A 21,480-nucleotide genomic window follows, 5' to 3' on the forward strand; every position below is an offset into this window, starting at 1 on the left:
ACAACCTCAAATTAAATTGTAAAAGGGAAACAATCCAGGTTAATCATGCTCGGAAGTAGTTATTCAAGCACTTCATCACTGAGGATTTTCTAAAAAGTCATATAGACATTTGCCTAATAACAGCATTAAAGTTACTCTTGACAAGCTCACATTCATTAATACAGTCTCCTGTCCTATTCACAAGGACATGATAAATCAGCACAGGTCTGAATTGTCTTCTCATGCATAATAGATTATACAAGTAAGCAGTTACAGAAAGTTTTACTCAAATCTAAGTTTCAAACTTCTTCCCTCTTATCTATATGTATTCATAAATGCAAATTACATATATGAAGGTAAGGACAGAATTTAGTCTCAGATCAAGCAGCTGCATCTGACAATGTGAAATCCACTTAAATAACCAGATGGTACACACCAAGTCCATATGTATAGAAGAGACAAAACCATAGGTGGCTAATTTGCAACCTTTAAAAAAAAAAAATCACAAACTAAATAAAAAAGCATTTTAATGCCTTTTTTCATTAAAAATGCCTTTGTTCTGTGCAAACACAAATTGTCTTGAAGTGAATAAGTAAGCTCAGCTGTGTTGTTCAGTGATTCCATTAACCTTGCAACCAAGCATTAAATTAAATTGCCTCGTTTGGATTTCCCTGCTGCAGGGGAAAATGTACCTTCTAAGGTCCGTGTTTTATGTTACCAGAGCCAACAAATAAAAGCTTCACAACTAAACTTCTACGATAAATAACAAAAGAAACTAAACAAGTAAGCATATTGCAAAAATTTCTCTGATAACTTTTTAATGATTAACCTTATACTCAAAGGTTCACAGCCTGTCATACTCGTTCTCCCATGTGTTCAATTAACATCTGCTCTGAACAAGTCAACTGCAATCTTAATACATTGTCTAGGTGCACCAATAAAGCAACTCAGCACTCCTGCTTGCTGCCTCCACTCACAGAAAGAAGTAAGCGATTCATTACTGCATCATTTTATTCAAATCCTCTTCCTCATGCCAATTTTCAGCCTGGAAAACTGCTGTTCAAACCAACATTAATTTTTTGTTTAAACTGCACACCATGAACACCCAGCAACCGAAGAGGAGCTATTTTTAAATCACTGCCCTATTGTCAGAAAACTTTCCATAAGGTGGGTAGGCTTATATTCTAAGTAGAAAAGACAACACTCAATAATGGCAGCAACTCTGGGAATAAGGGTAATTTTTCTGCGATCCCATGTTGCAGCAAATTGCCAGCCATACGGAGTCTTTATTGTGTGGTGTAAAGTCCGTCCCCTCCATGTGAACTGAGAAAATAATTTTCAAAGCTGAAACAACTGACATAAACTAGGGATTGCATTTCAGTGCGTTACAATCCCATTCCAAGTGGAATATATTTAAACGCACAAATAATCTTTCTTGTCAAATGTACATAATTGGTCCTGATGTGTGGTGTCTTCAGAGAAGGAGCTTAGCAAATAAAATGTAAGAATAATTTAAATGCCAAGAAAAAGTGTTGCAAGCACAGAAAATACTGGACAGCGGAAGGAATCAATGACAAGGAATGTATCACTAGCTCTCCAGAAGGCTGTTACTTAAACAGAAATATAATTTATATTAGATCAATTCTGTATTATAAACAGATAGCTTCTGTTGATGTGCAATGTTCAGAAGCCATAGCAACAGACGAGGATGATACTTGATTAGCCTTTGGTTGCATCACCAGACGGCAATGCCTTCACCCACAGTCAACCAGGAGCGAGTGCTGTTGGCCAAGTGTGGGTTTCAAGTTGCAAATTTCAGAAAGAGATATGAGCTCCTGAAAAATCCAGGCATATTTTACAACTGGCAAGCATATGTTCACTTAGTAATTGAAACTGAGCTGAGATTCTTTGTAAGGTTTTAGTTCTTTTGTTTAGATTTACCATCCTGCTCTTTACTAATATCAAGAGAACACCAAAGCAAATTTAGTATGGATTTCTTTGAAAATAAGTCTAGATTCTCCACCACTTGTATTCCCTTAGCAGCCCATGCATCACTACCAAGAAAGTATAAGTCATATCAAACTCAGTCAACTGCATTATGTTGCAGTAAAGACTTACTGATAACAAAACAAAAAGAGAAAAAACTTTTTGTTCAGAAATTGTTTCAAACCTGTAACTTAAAATCCATGTTTTATACTTAGGGGTCCTTCATGGAATAAAAAGGATACAAGTTCACTTACTACATCAACAGTGACACTCACCAGGCTTTGGGTTTGGAAGGCAAAGAAGCAGCTACAGGCTGACACCATTAAGAACAAAAGTATTTAAACCATTTATCTCAACTCTAACAGAACGTAGGTCTCATTACTGTCCATCTCCTTGGCTTCCTTTATGATTGCATTCCCATAAATTATGGATTTTTATTCCCCTAATTCTTGATCTTTGGCCTTGACTGTTCACACTGAATCAGTGGACTTGGAAGAATTGAGGGAAATGAGATGAGAATTGTGGGGTTTTTTATATTTCAAACACTATTAAAATAGAAGTTTTACATTTTCTGGTGTTGCATCCTGTCCACAAAAACCCAGATGAAATTTCACCAGAGCAGTCGTAAGACGTAAAGTCAGCATTTATCCTGATACCTCTGTGAACACATAACTGAAAATACTCTGGAAAAGCTTGTATCTACCTGTTCAGTGTCTGAATTCCCAAAGCTATTTAATCTTAGAGATCCCATATGCATTAGATACAGCATGCATCAAATGTGTCATCAAATAAGAGTGTTTGCTGGATGAGACCTTACCTGTCAGCATCTCCGAGTCCCAGTGAAGTGTTACGCTGCATCGTCTCCCGCACTGCAGCCATGCCATCTGGCAGCCGGTTTAGCCTTCGAGTATAGAGGCCCAGACCACCATCGGTCATGTACCTTTAAAAGAGCAAAGCAAAAGGTCATGCTTAGTAAGACAATAAAACTTTTTGATATTATTGTAGCTCCTATGTTCTGTATGTTTTTAATTATATATTGCAATTTCCACACTTTGAAGTTAGGAATATTACGTGGAATATAAAGCAAAGAAAACTTTACTATTGATTAGATCAGAGATATTTTTTGCCTGCCATTGTTCTCCATTACAACTGGCGCTCTCATCAGTAAGAACTGAATTTCAGTGTAACTGTGACAAAGAGAGAATACTTAAATTCTATTAAGGATGCCTAGATGGAAGCAATTTAATATTTGTGAATGCTATCATTAACAATCCCTTCCTGACAAAAAAATGCATCGTTTATACCATCCTAAACTATTTTGTGTGGGCTAAACCAACATGACAAAATCTCAACCTTTTCACAAGTTAACTGCAGAAATCACACTGAATTAATCCTACATTTTGTCAAAAACATTTGAACTAACACATTTGAAACTACCAGTCAGATCCATGAACAATGAGTATCCCAAGATTTATCATAAGAAATCAAAGTTGAAGCATGAATTAAAAGTTATTTTTCAACCTTGTTTTGGCTCCTACATTGTAACTATGACCTAGAGATATCTGCATTTAAAAAGTGTTACTATTTTTAGATACTAAGACATGCCAGGTGTATATATGATAATTCACATACTGCATATTTCTTACTTTCTACTTTAGACAAATCAAAAATTAATCTTAAATTGAACAGAGATGACACATGGTGAGCAAGAATAGATAGATGTTGTTGATCACCAGGAACAATTACTCACAACAATGCAGATTGTGTCATCCAGCATTTTTGCTGAAGCCTGTACTGATGCAGACAGCAATAGCCATCACGTAATGTAAATTCTGGATGCGGTGGTAACCAAGAAAAGAAAGTTTTAAAAACTGTACCACCATCCAGCACTTTGGTTTAGTTTATGAATAAAATATTTTAATAGATTAAAACTGAAATTAAGAAGTTACTCCAGTCTTCACTTCATGAATAATTTCTCAACAAGCTTCCCTACCTCACTATCTCAATAATGTTTTAAAACATTTTGTGGCGCTTCATGAAAGTAGTACCTACACAAGTTCCAAGTGTCAAAACAGGAGAATTTTCTTCTTAGTTTAGCTTAATTTCTTAAAGTATTTCTGACTACAGATATATGTGAGCTAGCTTTAAACTAGAAAGGCAAGTCCCATTCGCCACAAGACGCCGGCATGGAGTGAGCTCTGTGCTACCACCACCAGTTCGTCAGCCCAGGTACATCTACACAAGCAGCACCAACAGTTGTGTAAATGCACCGTAAAGATTTTCAAACACCTGAGACTAAAATAACTCTAACAACTCCAGCAATATAGCCACTGCCTCTGGCATACTGCTGGACACGTAACATACCTCACTGAGTTAGAAGTTGATGGGATTGTATCCTCTTCATTCTTTAGTCACTCTTAGCAAATCAGCAGCTGCCCACAGAATAATATCCAGATACACAGGACACCCTACTGTTGCTTAAGGAGGCACAGAGCTCTTTCCCTACCAGCAAGACATCCTCATCCGCAGCAAGAAAGGACAGATGCTCCTAGGAGCAGCCACCAATGCCTTTGCTGGCAAGATGTTGCTGCAACAGATGTACTTCAGCCAAGTCAAATTCGATTACTACATTTATAAAAATGGGATGGTAACGAGTCAAGAAGCCTTGCAGAATCTGCTGGTTAGCCTTTCAGTTAGATGTACAAATCTGTACAGGGCCTTCCCGGGAACAACAGAGGAGCCTCTCTGGGGAGTCTAACAAAGAGGTTGCTAAGCCCGGCAAGTCAGACACAAGAGTATTCTCCATTCAGCAAATCGCATCAATTCTCCAAACTCATAGAGACTGTAAAAAGCATGAGGGGCAGTTGCACTATAACTCATGTGGAATTTGCCTTCGGTCTAGCATTCTAACTTTTGCTTGACATCGTTTATAAATATTTTATTGTAGAAGAATATGCTTTCCCTAAGCTAATGAAATAAAAGAAAGGGAAAGAAAAGTGGAGCTTAAGACCATATCGTTATACAAAGAGGCAAACAGAATTTTGCAAAAACATTTAATGTACATATGCTAATTGGTTTATTGCACGTACTTGTTTGCACATCAAACACCGTTTCTGTATGAATACCCATTGTACACGTACTAGAAAACGTGGCTTTTGGCTTTGCTGTCAGATTTCTGGCATATGACTAGTCCTTTGATAAAAAAGAACAACTACAGCTGAAATAGATTGTTCTCCACACTTATTACTCAGAATAATACTCAGAGAATACGTGAAATTAAATATATTACTCCTAAGAGTTAGCCATTCTGAAATCGGTGGAAAGCCTTTTCACTATCGACAGACTTAATCCTCTAGGTAGAAGCTCAGCAAGCTGATAGATAAGAGTAATTCTGCAGTTGCATCAAACTAGAAACTAAGTCAGATCTTCATTGGTTTTAAGCACTCATAAATCTTACAGAAGCCGATGGAACCTGGATTCCTTTGGCATCTTTGACAACGAAATTGTGAGTTTTTCTAACGAAGACACTGTAAAAAAGCACATAGGTGACTATTCTTACATTCCAGAACAACACAGGATAGATTTTCATATGTTGAAGCAGGTTTGTGTATTCACAGATTGAAAGATTTATATCTTATTTTTATTACATGCCATATCCTCTGCCCAGGAATCTTTAATTCCAAAATGATGCCAAAACCAATGATGCCTGAAGTCCTTCATGCAACAGTGAGGTGAAAGAAGAAGGAAAGGTACTAGCTTCCAAATTCTGTGGAGAAAAACACATTTACAATAAAGCCACTTTAAAATAAATGAAAAAAATAAATTCTCTACTATCCTTTGGTTATTATGAAGGAGATTACAAGTTACTGGTGCCACAAACCTCCAGCCATTCCTTTCTTTTCGTTCCTCTCCATCCCTTCAAACATAAAACTGTCTTGGCTCTCAGAAACTGTCTTGCCTTTATGAACACAACATTATTATTGCTGCAGATTTTTGCTTTATGAGAAAGGAGAATATAATGAAGGTATATTTTCCTAAAGACAATCTTATAAGGTTTTACTCAGGGAAGAATAAAACCAGGAAATATTATCCTGCATGTGCCTCATTCTAATAGTACTCAACACTACCTGAACTTACTGTCCTTTCATACACCTACACAACAAGGAATGCCAGTATACTAGCCTCTCCTGTACCATGACACATTGAAGTCCAAACTGTTGTATTAGTCCAGTTATCGATTAGATGTAATTTCTTTGACTTTTCTTATTAAAAAACACGACAAACTTGCACTAGATGCCTTGCCAGATTCATGAATTGTAAGAACTCTACAAGCGCATTCAGTACAAAAACAGGAACTTTGAAGTATGATCCGAGAAAAAGCGTAGTATCCAGACTCTGTGACTTTTATATAGATGGGTAAACTCTACAGGTTCTAAAAAGTTTAATAGCTCAGATGCTTTAGGAATGGTACCAACAGCCAAGGGGGAATAACTGCCTTTAATGAAGTTGAATATAGTAATACTTAATGAATGGACAGTGCGACATTGATGACATCAGTTAAAAGCAGTTTCTAACCTTTTCAGGAAAAAATGCCTGATACTTATCTCTATGGTCTCACTCTTCATCAGCAAGGGAACAAAATTAACCAAGCTTCTTTGAACATGAAAAGACTCAGGTTAAACAAGAGCAGTATTATGTACTTCAAACACACAACTGGAGCTTACAGCCCACTTTCTAGGTGACACTTTTCTATAAGAAAGTGGCTCCCTGCCCTGTATTAAAGGCATAAAGTAATTTGTTTTGGAGTTCCCTGGACAACCTGGACCTTTAAACTTCTCTTTTCTTTATCCAAATACACCTTTTCTGTGCCTCTGAAATTCTGAATGCTGTAATAAGTCCTTCCAAGTCCAATATTTTTAGGGTATTTCTGATGCTGAAGTGATTTATTTCCCTTTCCTGAAAGGCATGCTGAGGAAACAGGAACGGGTTATGTCAGGGATCCGTAAAACCCAGCGGTCTGAGTCACCTGACTTCTGTCCACACTCCCTACTTACTCATGTATCCAGCCAGCCAACAGCACACCTACTTTTATGGTCTGACAACTGTACCACTTCATATATATTCTTTTAATTCCTTAATGTATGAATATGAATTTTCCAATTTTGAAAGTAGATAGCCAAGAGACAAGCATTCTTTACTTAAGTACAAGGAAGAGAAGGAGCAGCAGGTAAGTCAGCAGCACACAACAGACTGGGCAAGCCTACCCTGACCTGCTCAGCATCGCATGGCTCTGCAATTGCAAACCCACAAGCAGAAGAGCAGCAAAGTGCCCCAAAACAGGAGCTGACTGGCTGTCCAGGTGTTCCTGCCTTCTTCTTGGTACTTTGGATTCAAGGTTAGTTTGGAAATAGCTGCCCAGGTGCCTCCTGGAAGAAGACTTGCCCAGCAACTCAAGCGTTTGAAACTCGAAGAAACAAAAAGCTTGTAGGAATTACAGCTTTTGGATTATTTTGCGCATCAACAGGCACTTTGACATGCAAAAGTGTTCTCTTTTAGTCGCAGTAATAACACTGTTACCCTTAATGCTCTCCTTTAAATGTTTATTTTCACTAGGCATCATCTGCCTCATCACTACAGTCAGTTAAAAGAGATCATGAGGCTTAACATGCTTTGGGTATCAAAGGAGTCTAACTTTGCCAGTCACGAAAAACCAACAGCAGAAAATTCTCCACTGCTGTTTCTGAAATATGGTAAATGTGATCCAAATGATCCTGTTATTGTAGCAAGGAATATGTTCTAAATCTGACTGAAAAAGAAATTCTAGCTTAACAGCAGGATGATGACAACCCTAAATTTCTCATGTGGTGTCAATGTGGTCTGCATTTTCTATCATGACATTGAAGTTAGACCCTATGATCTTTCCTCATCTTTCCCCCGCAAAGTCTTTCCATCCATTATTCCTGCCTGACCACTCTCCATTACAGTGCCTACCACATCAACATAGTACTTCATCTTACTAGCTGTTACTATAAAACTTGCATTTGCTAAGGGAAGGAATTCCAAGGACTGTATAGGCTGGAATGGACTTGGGTGGCTGCTGCCACTACAGGTCATATCTCATACATGCCCCCACATCTGCTCCCTCCAGGACAATGGCTTCTTATTGAGCTTTTTTTTTTAAAAAAAAAAAAAAATTGCTGCAGAATTAGCACTCTTGGATAGATGTAGTTTAAAAGAAAGCGTCAGTATATAAGAGAAGCATATTTGACAGAAAGAAAGCATCTCTCACATCACTACATCCATTCCTGTTTCAGAAGAGACTCTTCTAGTATATAATTCTCTTTCCAACACTCACTCAACATGTCTGCCAAGTGCACCTTAAGCTTAAATTCACCTTCCTCGCAAGGAAGAGGCTTGCTCCACTGTCATTTTTAAAACTCTTTCACAAATCTAGTCAGTCCATCCATGATGATGACATGGATTAGGCACTGAAAAGCATCTCTTTAAGGTAACTGGACTTTCAAAAGCTAGAGTTAGTAGAATAATCTTACATTGATTTTTTATATTAAGCATAAATATTATGTTCTCCTTGTTTGCCTCAGTTTCTCTCCCTTTGTTTAGGCTGTAAAGGAAATGAAGGGACAGGTTAAAACTTTACTTATTCCTCTGCATCTATCTTGGAGTTGAATGGCTCTTCAGAAATGGAGCACCGTATCTTGAAGAACAACTCTGGCTATGGCAGTGAGACTTCAAATGCTGATATTAACAGCCCCCAAAACAGGCTTCAAAGAAGCCAGATGATTTAACATATGTACAAGAAGATAGCAAGACTTGAGAAAACTCATGGGAAGAGACTAGGACAGATCCTCCTCAGTTTTGTCAGAGTAATTTGGGCAGTGACTCTTCCATGACTTCCATGGGTAGAAACCCAATACTTAGGAGATGACAAGGATCCCGCTCACCAAGCGCAGGCTGCCAGCCTGGATCAAACTGAAGATCCACCAGAATCTGGCAGTTACTCAATGGGGTTTTGCATATGCCAATTTTGATTGAAAAGTCTAAATACTTTCTCAGAATTTATTTCAATGAAAATCATAGAAATAAGCTACATGGTAAGTGATCCTTTTTGCATTGTCCTCTTTAATTTTGTTAGGGAATGGAACTAAGTGTGTCCAAAGAGAAGTAACGAGGGAGTGCTGCTGTTCTCCACAGGTGCTCAAGCAGGGTCAGCGGCAGAGGAAGAGTTACTCCACAGATACTCTCCACCCCCTCATGCCTACTCCTTGTCTGCAGACGATCCACATTGAAAGTGTGTATGACTGCATCCCCCTCTACTGGCTAGCACCAGAGTGGGACCGTATTTTGTCCTTCAGAAGCTGTCCTTTTGCTCAAATTACAAAAATCTGTTGGCACTGAAGCAGCACTTTGAACACTGCCGAGGTGTTTATTACAGAAACAAGCCCAGAGTGGGTTAATGGCTATTAAATGCTATTTTGGTAGTTCTTGACAATAGGACAGTATGTCCAAGTGAGCAAAAAATAAAACACACCACAACTTCAGAGTTCATTTTACTGACAAACACTACATATAACCTAATGTGGCTCTTTTTATCAGTATGCTGAATAAAAAGCTTGATTCCAGATGATCTCTAAAGTGATAACTTACAGGCCTATGATTTCTTCCTATGCTGAATTCTACGCTGCAAGGAAAGTTCTATGAGAGCATGCTGAGATATCATTTGTGATAAATGATCAAACACTTTTTTATTGATGAAGCTAACAGCAGAACCATTCCTGAATTGAGTGCAATATTAAGATTATTTAAAATAATATACAACATTAATACTATTGAAAATGCTTATGTAATATTCATGTTTCCTGTAAAGATCTTTAAGTACAGTTATTGGAATAATAATATTATTTTGATTTAAACACTGCCTTAATTTTTTTCTTTTCATTCTCACAACACCAGGACATCTACGACTTTAAGTCTGAAAGCTAGTTCTGAACCAGTTTCAACATAATTTACTAAGAAGTCAGAAGTCAAAGTTTCCTAATACATTTTAACAGAAGTCAAAATTTGGACTTTTCTTGCTTGACCCCTTCATTATTTGTGTTAATTATTTATTTACCATATATAGCTACTATTCTGCAATGTTGAAAAGATCAAAATGCAAGAAGCCAGTCCTAGCAAGACAGAAGGCAGTTCAAATAAACACTCTACACAAACAGAGATGAAAAATAAAATAAACCTGCTAATAATTCTTAGTCATGTTCAAGTGTTATAGCCATACAAGGAATCCAGTTTTACCCATCCACTATCTTTAGATGAAATTTTATCACTAAGATCATACTATTTCAAGAGCAATGTCCAGTAAAATGACTAACCCACTGTAACTCAAAGCATATAGAAAATACACAGTGGTAATCACCGTGGCAAGAAATAGGTCAGAAAAGACTATAGCTAGCACTGAATAGTTGTACAGGGTGAACAGGCTCTCATTCAGACCACCATTACCTCTGCCACTCTTGATTTCTAGATAGCCACACATTACCTGGAGCAGCAACCATTCCTGTTGCAGACAGCTTAGAAGGAAATGGTTTCTGTTAACTCCTGTTACCAAGATCAAATTCTCATTAGCAGCAAACTGCATAGTCCTCTTCTTTTTCTAAAACATTAGCCCAAGTGAAGGTCTGTTACACCACATATGAGCCTGACATCTGAAAATGGTGCATCACCATCTGACCGATAAATAGAATAAAATCAAGCAACTGAGCTGCAAGAATCCTGCAGATCTCAATTACATTTCAACACTGAATGAAATCAGTCCTCAATTTCAGCTGTTCATATCAAACTCTTCTTTGCCTCCTAATAGATATAACTCCTAAATTTCAGCCTATAACAGAACTGTATTTCAATGACGGTTATCGTCCATGTTACTCGGGGGCAGACAGGCCTCTGCACCACAAAGATGATTTCTACCTTAGGGCACTAAGCTTTTGTGTGGATTTGAATGACCTGAGCAGAAGCAGGGAGTTAAAACCTGATTTCCCAGTCCAGAGTTGCCTGCTCTCCCTTTTAGCATCTTTTCATCCATGTTCCCAATTCACCTGCTTGTAGAAAGATCCTTGGAGAGCATAAAGGCTTGAATAAACAAGAAAGAGTCATAATCCCATGAGCATCGTGCACACAAACACATTAAGTGGTTGTGGAAAGACACCTGGAATGGGAATGTATTGGCCTCAAAGCATCAAATAAATGGGCAGGTTAATAAAATGGTAAAAAGCCTCTCCCTCCCCTGACAGCAGCCACTGTACCCATTGGAGGTCGCTGCAAGAATTTTAGCCCCTGAACACTGTATGCAGGCTGAGCCCTTCTGTCCTCATCTAAAAATTGAGGGAGCAGTTGGCTGCTAGGCTGGCTAAATGAGGTACAAGAGGGTCACTAGACAACATTTCTTAATGAGATACACTGAAAAGAGTGAGCCCTGCCTGCCCCAAAGCCCAGCCTGGCATGCAGCAGGCTCACAGTCCACACATGGGGCTGTCCATATTTGCCCTGCCTTCAAGATCAGGCTCTAAGGTGGCTGAGCTGTCAAATCATCATATTTACATTTTGTTGGAACATAGCTGGAACAGCCATGCTTCTGCAAAAAATTGTTTTGACAAGCTGTGTTTGCAGACTCAAAGCCATTTCCTGAGAAAATTTGTGACCAGTACTAATCAGTATATCCACACTGTTAATTCTGCATAGAAAGCTGTACACTAGGGTAAAAAAAAAACGCGGCAGAGGACTAATTAAATTAAAAGAATTTTTAAAGGGCTTTCTGACCAACAGCTCTGTTGGCCCGTTCTAAGAACAGATAAAAGGGAAATTAACTCTACATCTCGTTAGAAATAAAGGGTCTGGGGAAGGACAAGAAGAGGCAGGAATGTGTATGTAAGTAGCTAGAGGGAGACTGAAGTGGACAAAACCTTCCGAACAAACCCAAAAAAGCCATGAGAGTTAATGTTCCCACTTGGGACAATCTTTGGGGTTGATAGGCAAGACAGTTCTGGGCTTTGAGGTGCCACTTTTTAATGAGGCTCTGAAGCCTTGAGCTCAGACAGCCACCGATGGAGGTGGGTTGGGTGCTTGCTCCCCACCGCACACAAGCTCTAGTCCTGCTGCTTTGTCGTTTGGTTAATGTTTTAGCTCCCACAATAAGACAACTTCTTACCTTTAATCCACTCCCTGGAGACATCCTTAGTTTCAGAGATATTTTCTGCCTGGAAAAGATACTCTTTCTAACCCTGTGAAAGCAATCCTGGTGTCTGCCAGGGCTCTGCTTGAGCAGACTTATTAAAGGAGGCCAAACGAAACTTCCCATGACCCAGGACATTTAAGAGAAAGCACCAGGATCACAGGGCTAAAATAGTTTGTCTTGGCTATTGGATTTATTTTGGCTGTAACAAATATTTTGGCTTCCTTCCCTATCAGTTTGCCAATGAAAACACAGATCCAAGGTTTTCAGACTGCAGGATTGCAGCAATTCTGAAAAATGACAAAGTGAAACACATACCAGCTAATAAAGAGCTATTCATGCTATAAATGCCCTCTTGTGCTGCTTTCCACATACTGTAACTCAGCTTCTGGAAATATTGGGCCTGTTCGCCCTAGCACTGATCTCAGAGATTTGTTCTGCAGCAAGTCACATGGATGCCTTCTTTACAAGCAACCTCTCCGATTTCTAAGCAGTGTATTATTCCTCTCCCACAAAGACAAAACACTATCCTGTTTTTTTATTATTGGGAATAAACTGACATTGGGGAAGATAACTTATGGAACAGGCTACCAAAACATCTGTTCATACTGGAGATGGTAATCCAGCATTTTTAGGTGTAAGTGAGATTCCCCAAAGGTAACACTCTTATTTTTTATCTCTCTCCATTGTTATTGGGAATATATCCAATGCTGTTACTGCAATTCAGTACTGCAATACTCCCTTCTAGGGGAATCTGCACACATGATTACTCTCCACAGACTATGTAACCCCAGAATTGTGGGGCTGCTTCCAGGCACACTCCCTCCCAATGCCTACTGGTGGAGCAGTGAGAGAACCTCCAAACCCCCCGGCCTCCAAACTGCCCACATCCTGGAAAAGGAGCTGGATCTTTCTGATGATGGATTGACCTACAACACAGATTCTGCTTTTGGTACAACAGTGCTATATAAATCAATAAACCAACTCACATTACTTAGCAAAATAGGCTTTTGTAGCTAAAGGTAAAAGATGTGGAAAAGAAAAAGACATTTGTACACATAACTCCTCCTGTCCTACGAACTTTAAATTGTGATCTCATTTATCAATCTGTGGCTGGTTATACGAGTGAAAACTGAAAGTTATCTCCCTCCTTTAAAAACGAGTGGGCAATAAGATTCGGGTACTCAGTTAAAGATGTTCTAACAATCAAACCTAGGAGTGAGGTGGTGTGGAGTATGTGACTCTTCTGCTAAATGTTATATTCATCATTCTTGGTATTATTCTTGGTATATAACTTACTGCTTTGGTGATAGAGGTACCAACTGGCAAATACATTTTATTACATTATTAGTCCCTTAGACCCAGAATCTAAAGACCACTCTTGTATTTTCATACTGTGGAGACTTCCATTTTTCACCCTACAGGATGGCCAGATAGACACAGAAAATGAAATGATACAGTGAGATGAGCGAAGGCACAGATTTCTCTGGAAATATCATTCAAAAACTCAAAAGCTTTCTCATTCTTTCATTTTCCTCAACCTGGAATCTGAACTTTATACACTAAGTAAAGACCTGCAAAGACTGGGGCTCCTCTAGGATATGAGCAGCACAAGCCTGAACTGACACAACTCTGCCAGGGACACTTCTCAGCTCATACTCTAGGTGTTTTATAGAAACCATGGCGCTACTCAGAATTTATTTTCCTCACTTCTAGACCAAAATTACAGCCATGAGTTTGAATAAAAGTCATAGTCCAGAGGAAAAGCAGTAACTTACTACAGTAAACCTTGTCAAACTCAGGTGTAAGTTGATTTATTTGAGGAAAACACAAGGCACTTGAGTGACATGATGCATTATTAATGCAGCAACAGCTACTGGTGCTTTAACTGAAATAGAATTTTATACTGGTTTTTGCATCAGCTTTTTTACTGTGTACTTCCCTAATGAAGAATTAAAAATAAAGTGTCTGACTTCTCAAAAAGGACAGCGTGAAAACATCCAAATATTCACAACAGAGAGAATTAATGGAGGTTTCCAGAATGTGTAACTTAACTGGTTATGTTAGTGACAAAGCAGCAGCTGGATTCCAGCTTTCTATTTCAGTAAGAGACATTAAATCTTCCAAATAAGCCAGGACTACAAGAAATGTCATTTATAAAAAAAAAATCACAGAAAAGCAGAGGATATAAGATGGCCAGAAAGGGAAAAGGCTGCCACAAAAATAAATATGCCATTTACATCTCACAGATCAGTTTTAAAATCCATACAATGCTGATGTACTTGAGCAAAGAAAAAATGACTGTACTTTCTAGAAGGAACTGAAAACAGAGGTAATGAATTGAATACTGACTTTGAGTCAAAGAACAAGTGCTTTTTCCAGTCAGGGCAGAGGTAAAATGTGGATGTCAAACCTTGTTAGCAATTGTCTATCAGTTTATATTTCTGCACACTAACTTGTTCTTTAGACTTTATTTTGCATGTACAACTATTTTACCCTACACAGAGATGTAAACTCATTTCCTTCCAGTGAAGACAGTGAAAGGGTTCAGTGAAGTACAGAAAATGCCTCACTCTCTCCATCTTGTGGGCATAAATGAATTTTGCAGCATGTGTTGACACCCGAACAAACCCTGACTCGGGAAAACACTTCATCACGTGCAAGAGTTCGTTCGTTTATAGGAATATTTTCTTAACATGCACTTAAACCATGTGCTTCAATCCCACTGACTAAATTAACCGTGATTATGACCTGTCCCTCCAAATGCTTATTAGAACTAGTAGAATACCTTTGGGGATTTTTTTTCTTTCTCCAAATAACCACAGGCATACAGCATCACTAAACACAACTGCAAAATCACATAAAATATAATATTTAAGAAGAAAAGTAAAGGCACTAACCCACTCGTGATGTCATCAGCTCTGATATTCTTGCCCAGAACATCCCCATCACTCATGTAGCCAGTGGCATCCATGGTGATGCCTTCCAGATCCATTTCATCACTTCCCTTGTCTGAGATGTCCACATGGCAGACACTGCTCCCCCGAGACGCGAGCTGCCTCCGTAACGGTGCCGAATACATGTAACGTCCCGACTCCGTGTTGATGAAGCGGCTGGCGTTCCCTCGCGGAGGGTACCCATTGCCCATCGACGGAGCGTCGCCTGCCTGCAAGCGAGGGCTGGACTGCCCTAGTCTCCACGATAAAGGGGTCGGTCGTCCCGTCAAGCTGAGGATGCTGCGGCCACTTATCTCGGTAGTGACGTTGGTGTCAAAGGTAGTTTCCAATGTGCTTAAAAAAAGAAATGCATTTGATGAAATGGGGCCTGCCACATGGAGCGCCGTGAGATTTCAGGTGATTGCAAGACCCAACACCCTGAGCGCTCACCAAGTCACAGACTGTAAGCAACAGCATTAATACAACTTACCTGCTACAACGCCTTCGGAGAGTTAGGTCCATTCCTCCAAGACTGTTCTTAAACAATGATACTCTTGTACCCAGGTCACCAAGTGTACAATGTTTACGTGAGAAGACTTAAGCAGGAACTTTTTAATGGATTATCCACAGTATCAAAGCATAACTTTTATCTTCAATCATATATAACTCTATTAAACCATGGTTTTGCTACTCTAGGCAAGGGAGTGGGATATCAGGCTGACTAAAGGAAAATCAACTGAAGTGCTATTTTTCTGATATATTTTCTCTTTTGACTACATTCATGGAAGTCCTAATACTCTGGAGTTGTGTCCAGCACCAAGATGGTAGCTATTTTTACAGTAAGGAAAGGAATCAATGAAAAAATAAGAAGGCAAAACAAAATTATTTTTCAAAATATATTTTATATATTCATGACTTGAATATATTTTTCACAATATTGATAATATTTATGCAGAGCTCTGGTTACAAAAGCATTTTAGGTCACAGCCTGTAAATACAGTTTTTGACAAGCGTCAGCTATATGAAATCTTCCATTCTCCACATCTGAGTGGGTGATTCTGTTGCATCCCTTCCAACAGTAATGCTTATACGGTCTGCATATGGTCTGAGAATGCTGTGACCACTTATCCAGGTAGTGACACAGGCGTCAAAAGTAGTTTCCAGTATGCTTAAAAAAACAAATGCATTTGATTAAATGTAGACTGCTACACAGAGCCATAAAAAAGGGGCTGCTACACCATGAGATTTCAGGTGACATGTATAGATTGCAAGATTACACCCTGAACACTCGCAGCTTAGTTGCAGATAATTTCTTTCCAGCTAATCCATAGCTGCAACTTCTCTTACCCACATGAACTCCTCTTTTCCTTTCCTGTTCAACTAACATAGTGTTACTTCTATTTTTTTATTATTCTGGATATTCGTTAAAATAAGCAGCATTGTACTATTCACAATATAATGCTACGTATATGCTGCAAAAAACTATGTATCCCCTGCTTAGAGTAATTAAATCATTATGAGCTGTCACATTAATGGAAATTTGAAAAGAAAAACAGCATTGGGAGTTCTTCTTTGCAAGCTCTGCCTCAGTTTTAGATACAAAGCCAAAACACAAAGTGTTTCCCTGATGAACTCATTTAGGGCTGAAGCCCATAAGGCACTGAGTTCTAATTAGGATCCCGACCTCATTAGGGGCCAACCAACTTATTCTCCCAAGCCTCCTGTTCAACACTGAAAAGATTTGAGTCACGGAATGTTTAAATGTAATAAAAGTCTTTGTTTATTTAGAGCATATTTTAAATATTGCTGAAGAATTCCAAGTGCTGCTTTACAAAGAAAAAGCAGTTATATACATGGATGAGTAATAACATTAGAAAAATTTGTTTGTCCAACGACTGGTCAGGAATTCAAGTTATGCACTTGATAAAGTGGGTCAACCTCAGTTCACCTGCTTATTTAAACAAAATATTACACATGGGGGAGAGGGGTGTAATGCACTAAAGTTGTCCAAGAGTACAATGAAGAAACATTTTAAACTGTAACCTATACTCAAACATCACCTAACATATTTAACAAGCACCGATTATTCTCCATCTTTGATTCCATATACAACCTGCCACCATCAATTACTCATCATACGTCTCAATAAACACTGAACATTATTCAGAATCTGCACTTTAAAGACAAGAAGTACAAGATCAGTATCTTCCGCTGTCAGTGTTAATAATTTTTAAAGGATGCAACTCAGCCAGATCTAAGAGATGTAATGGAAGAGCATGATTTCTATTTTCTTATAAATGAAGTCATGCCATTACCTGTGAGTGACCTGGGTTCCCCGTAAACTGGACATGGTTTCCTCTAAGTTCTGTCGAAGATCAGCAATGTTTTTCACAGTTCGTAACCGCCGAGTTTCTGGATCCTCTCCTAAAGGGAAAATAAACCGTAAGAAAGGGTAAGGCAGGAAACAGCGCAGAACCGAGCTGTTCCCTCTGCCTGAGTCTGACTCAAACACATTTATTTTGTGACTTTCTGTTATTTAACACTCCAAACTGATTATAACGGAGATATCATTCCCCTACAGCAGGCACCTGACATTGCCGCAGCCGGACTGACAATGAGCTCTGTACTGGTAACTTTATTTTACAGGCTGCCTTTGCACCAGATGTTTCTGTATTCTCTATTTCCCCATATGACCCAATTTAAATTCCAGTTAACTTTCAACCTCAGTAGAAGATGTAGTCCATCAATAGCATCCTTTCCATCTCGTATATTGACACAATTAACATCACCCTGACGCAGGCAATTTCTCCAGCGCTGTATTTGCACTAGATCTTCTTTCTCTCATTTTAAATGGATGTCGTTCTACAACAACAGCTTTCCAAAAAACTAGATGGTAGTGACTGGGTGCTCCATGCCAAGTGATGTTTTAGGTAACAGCAGAAGTTTTTGCTTGTCAACATCACAACACAGTTATTGTTACTCAAATGCGCTACATGACACAAAGTTGGGGGATGACTTTTAGTTTCCCTGGCATATAGAAATTCTGTTCTTTAGGAAGTCCTCCTAGTGCCTCAGCATAATTTATTTTTACAAAATTAATAATTTAATTAGTGCCTCAGCAGAATTTATTTACTTGCTTTCAGCTGTCAATTAAGGAATGCTTTGGTTGCTAATGCAGCTGAGCTTTATATGGTTAAAGCTTCTAAGGGCTTAAAAGAAGTGAATTTTTAGTAGCGCCAACATGTTCTTTGTAAGCTGAATGCTGAAACAGAAAACCTCCAAAAAGCCGTCACAAAGCTTCTGCTGGGCTTTGTGGAAGGAAATGATTTCATTCTGAAGGGTTTACAACTCATGACTAAAGAAAATACTACAGCCAGTTTTAAACTTTTCAAATTTTGTATCCGCCTTCTCTGCACAAGCGATGCATTCTTCAGCTGCCAGGATACTGGTCATCCATACAATCACTAGTTTAGATGGCTATCTATACATTACACAAATCAGAAGTGTTAAGGACCAGATAAGCAAGCTGTTGTTGGAACTTTCCAGATTCTTTGTTTTAAACTTCATGTTTTTGACAGATGCCCATTTGGTGCCACAGAAAAACTAAGGCACAGGCTCCTGCCTGCAAAGCAGTAGTAGCACAAACTACTCACCAAAGAGCTGGAGCCCTGACTACAGGGGAAGAAGTCTCTAGGGAGGGGAAGATAGACTTCAATGTTTATACAATCATTGGCCTTTCTGAGGCGAACAACAATGGCTCAGGTAGTGTCACTGTTCGCAATTTTTTTTTAATGGGTCTCTACTCCTGGGAAATAATCTCCCTGACATACAATTCACTTAGGCCAAATGGTCAAACAATTATGATCTGGCTGGACTGGGAATAGCCACCTAACAAGACCGATTCCTTTAGCCAAGGGGTCTCTGGGACAGAAAATATTTTCTACATTCATGGATCTACAAACTTTTGCAGTAAAGAACATAAAATATTTATATGCCTTTAGCCTAACAAAGATCTCAGTGCTCATTTACAGATCATTTCTCTCATAGATATGAAGGCAAACGTTAGATAACTTCTTAAGAGAACATACATGAGATAAGCTACATCAATTTCTATTGAGATAATTATTAAGCCTAAATCGATACCAAATTTTTATTTAAATGACATTCAGTTTCTTAAATTATAAGCATACTTATAAAACAGACTGCATAGTGCCACTAGAACTTAATTATTAAATCACTTAGCTCTTCATGAGCAGGCAGTATCACTGAACTACTCAGCTTCCATTTTTCCCTACCTATGCTTTTTACATGTGCTTTTAAATTAAAAGCATCAATAGCTACTATGTAGGGAGAGAAGAAATCTGTCCCTTAATTCTTCTAACTAATTTGGGTTGAGGGACCATTTTGTTTTGTTTGCTTCTTTTCCCCTAAGACCCCTTTATGGATTGCTGCTGTCTGTGGGGTTTGCCTGCACACAGCTGGGTTTTGCATCTCCACTGTTGGAGGTTGTCAGCTGTCTTCCATTTTTGGATCCCAAAACTTACATATTCTACTTGAATAATAGTTTATACTTAATAACATCTGTCATTAAAGACTAAAGACCTTTTGTGATCTATAAACACTTCTCAGTTTACAGTCTAAAATACATCTACGCTAGGCAAAATGATGCCTAAGATTTAATACTGAAAAAGTTTAAGCAACTGGACACTGTGCTTTTCTTACTTTGAACTGGCTCTCATATTTAAATATGAACCCAAAAATGTTCTCAAGGATTTTATCCATTGTGCCATTTATTTGCTTTTAAAATATTTAATCCACCTGTATATAAATCGTATACACAGATATATAAAATTTATGCATTCCTGCAGCCCTTTTCCTCACCAGTGACTCTCCCTCTTGCCTTTGCCATCAGTACACGTGCACACAGGTATAAATGAAGCAATGACAGAGTATGTAATACAGTATGAAACGAATCCAGTTGTGAAACGTTTAGCCACATGTTTTTTCCAAGCAGGACAATCAGTTTCAAAACTCACATAAAACTGGAGGACATCAAAACTACATAGATGAAAAAACTTAAGAGATTCTATTGATGAGATAAACTGCAATAGTATGCAGTAAGCAAAGTCATAGACAACACTGAAATGGGAATAGGAGAAGACTTAACTGTGATTTTAAAAACACATTTCAGATCTTTAGTAGAATAGGTTTGTTAAAAATTGCTTTTTTATATTGATAAGCTAAAAAAATATTGCTAATTATAATATACTTCTTGCAGTAGCAGGAATTCTAGATGAACATATGAAGTACTTCCTAATTTAGACTGCTAGTATCCTAATTACAATCGGTTTCAGCTTCTGTATGCTGGACACAGTAAATTACAGTTGGAGTTTGGCCTCCTATTGCTGCAAATATCACTTCTCAAATTGATCATATTCATGTGAGTCAGTACCTCCAAGCCTACAAACGAACCAGAACATCAAGGAAATTAACTTAATCACTTCTGTAAACTCTGAAGCAAGGTTTTATAAAGTAAAAAATAAATATCAAATGCTTGGAAATACTTTGGATCCTTATAATAGCTTAATCCTAAAAGGTACTGCACATCCCCTAGAAAAACATTAAGTACCCAGAATTCCTAATGATTTCAGGAAATTTGGGGAGCACAAAATTGTCAGAACTTGGACATCTAGTATTCAGATTACTGACACCTGGTTTCCACTGCTGAAGAGCTGGAAGAGATATTGTAACTAATAAGCACTAAAGCATTAGGAATAAAACCAAATTAAATCCCCCCCTTAAAGAGAGTTCCTGACTTCACACTTGCTTTAGCCCGTTCTTCTTCAACCAGACCACAATCAGTGGGTCACGCTGCAAGCCATACCTGAGAGGTCTTCAAGAGCAGGCTGTCCAGTTTTGACATAAAGAGCAGAATCCATGCTGACCCCTCCTGTGCTGGCCTCGGCTGTTACATTCCCTTCATTGTCTGTCTGCGATCTGGAAGGCAAAACCAAACACAGATGTGCAGTCACTCTCCATCAAAAGCACCTCAAGTATAATGATGAGACAATTGCACCTGCCATCAGCCATTCTGTCCCTCTCTACAGAATAGACTAGCAGACTGATTTTACATAATTCATTAGTCCCATGTTGAATTATGTCCTAGAAATGGAAACAAGCACTCAGCTGTAAAAAATAAAAAATTCATAGTCAAAGATAAGCTTCACAGCTCCTCAGACAGGGTCTTAAGACACTTGGGTCTCCAGCTAAATTTTAATTATCAATAACATCAGTTGTTGTGGCTAATGTGATCCTCTCTAATAAAATCTGTACTGC

The 21,480-nt window shown here is 38.5% G+C and overlaps 1 protein-coding gene across 7 annotated transcripts in view; it reads right to left on the reverse strand.

The window, feature by feature from the left end:
- NAV2 (neuron navigator 2) overlaps positions 1-21,480 on the reverse strand; it is a 410,112-nt gene that overhangs the window by 85,238 nt on the left and 303,394 nt on the right. For all 7 annotated transcript variants that reach the window (XM_033006875.2, XM_033006874.2, XM_033006873.2 and 4 more), the window contains 4 exons: positions 21,029-21,141; positions 17,460-17,568; positions 15,109-15,498; positions 2,783-2,905 (listed from right to left, as the gene is read on the reverse strand). In XM_033006875.2, coding sequence (XP_032862766.2) covers positions 2,783-2,905; positions 15,109-15,498; positions 17,460-17,568; positions 21,029-21,141 — 735 coding nt within the window. The remainder of the gene's footprint in view (positions 1-2,782; positions 2,906-15,108; positions 15,499-17,459; positions 17,569-21,028; positions 21,142-21,480) is intronic.

This window comes from Tyto alba, unplaced genomic scaffold (genome assembly GCF_018691265.1).
Source record: "Tyto alba isolate M040663 unplaced genomic scaffold, T.alba_DEE_v4.0 Super-Scaffold_8, whole genome shotgun sequence".
Lineage (NCBI taxonomy): Eukaryota > Metazoa > Chordata > Aves > Strigiformes > Tytonidae > Tyto > Tyto alba.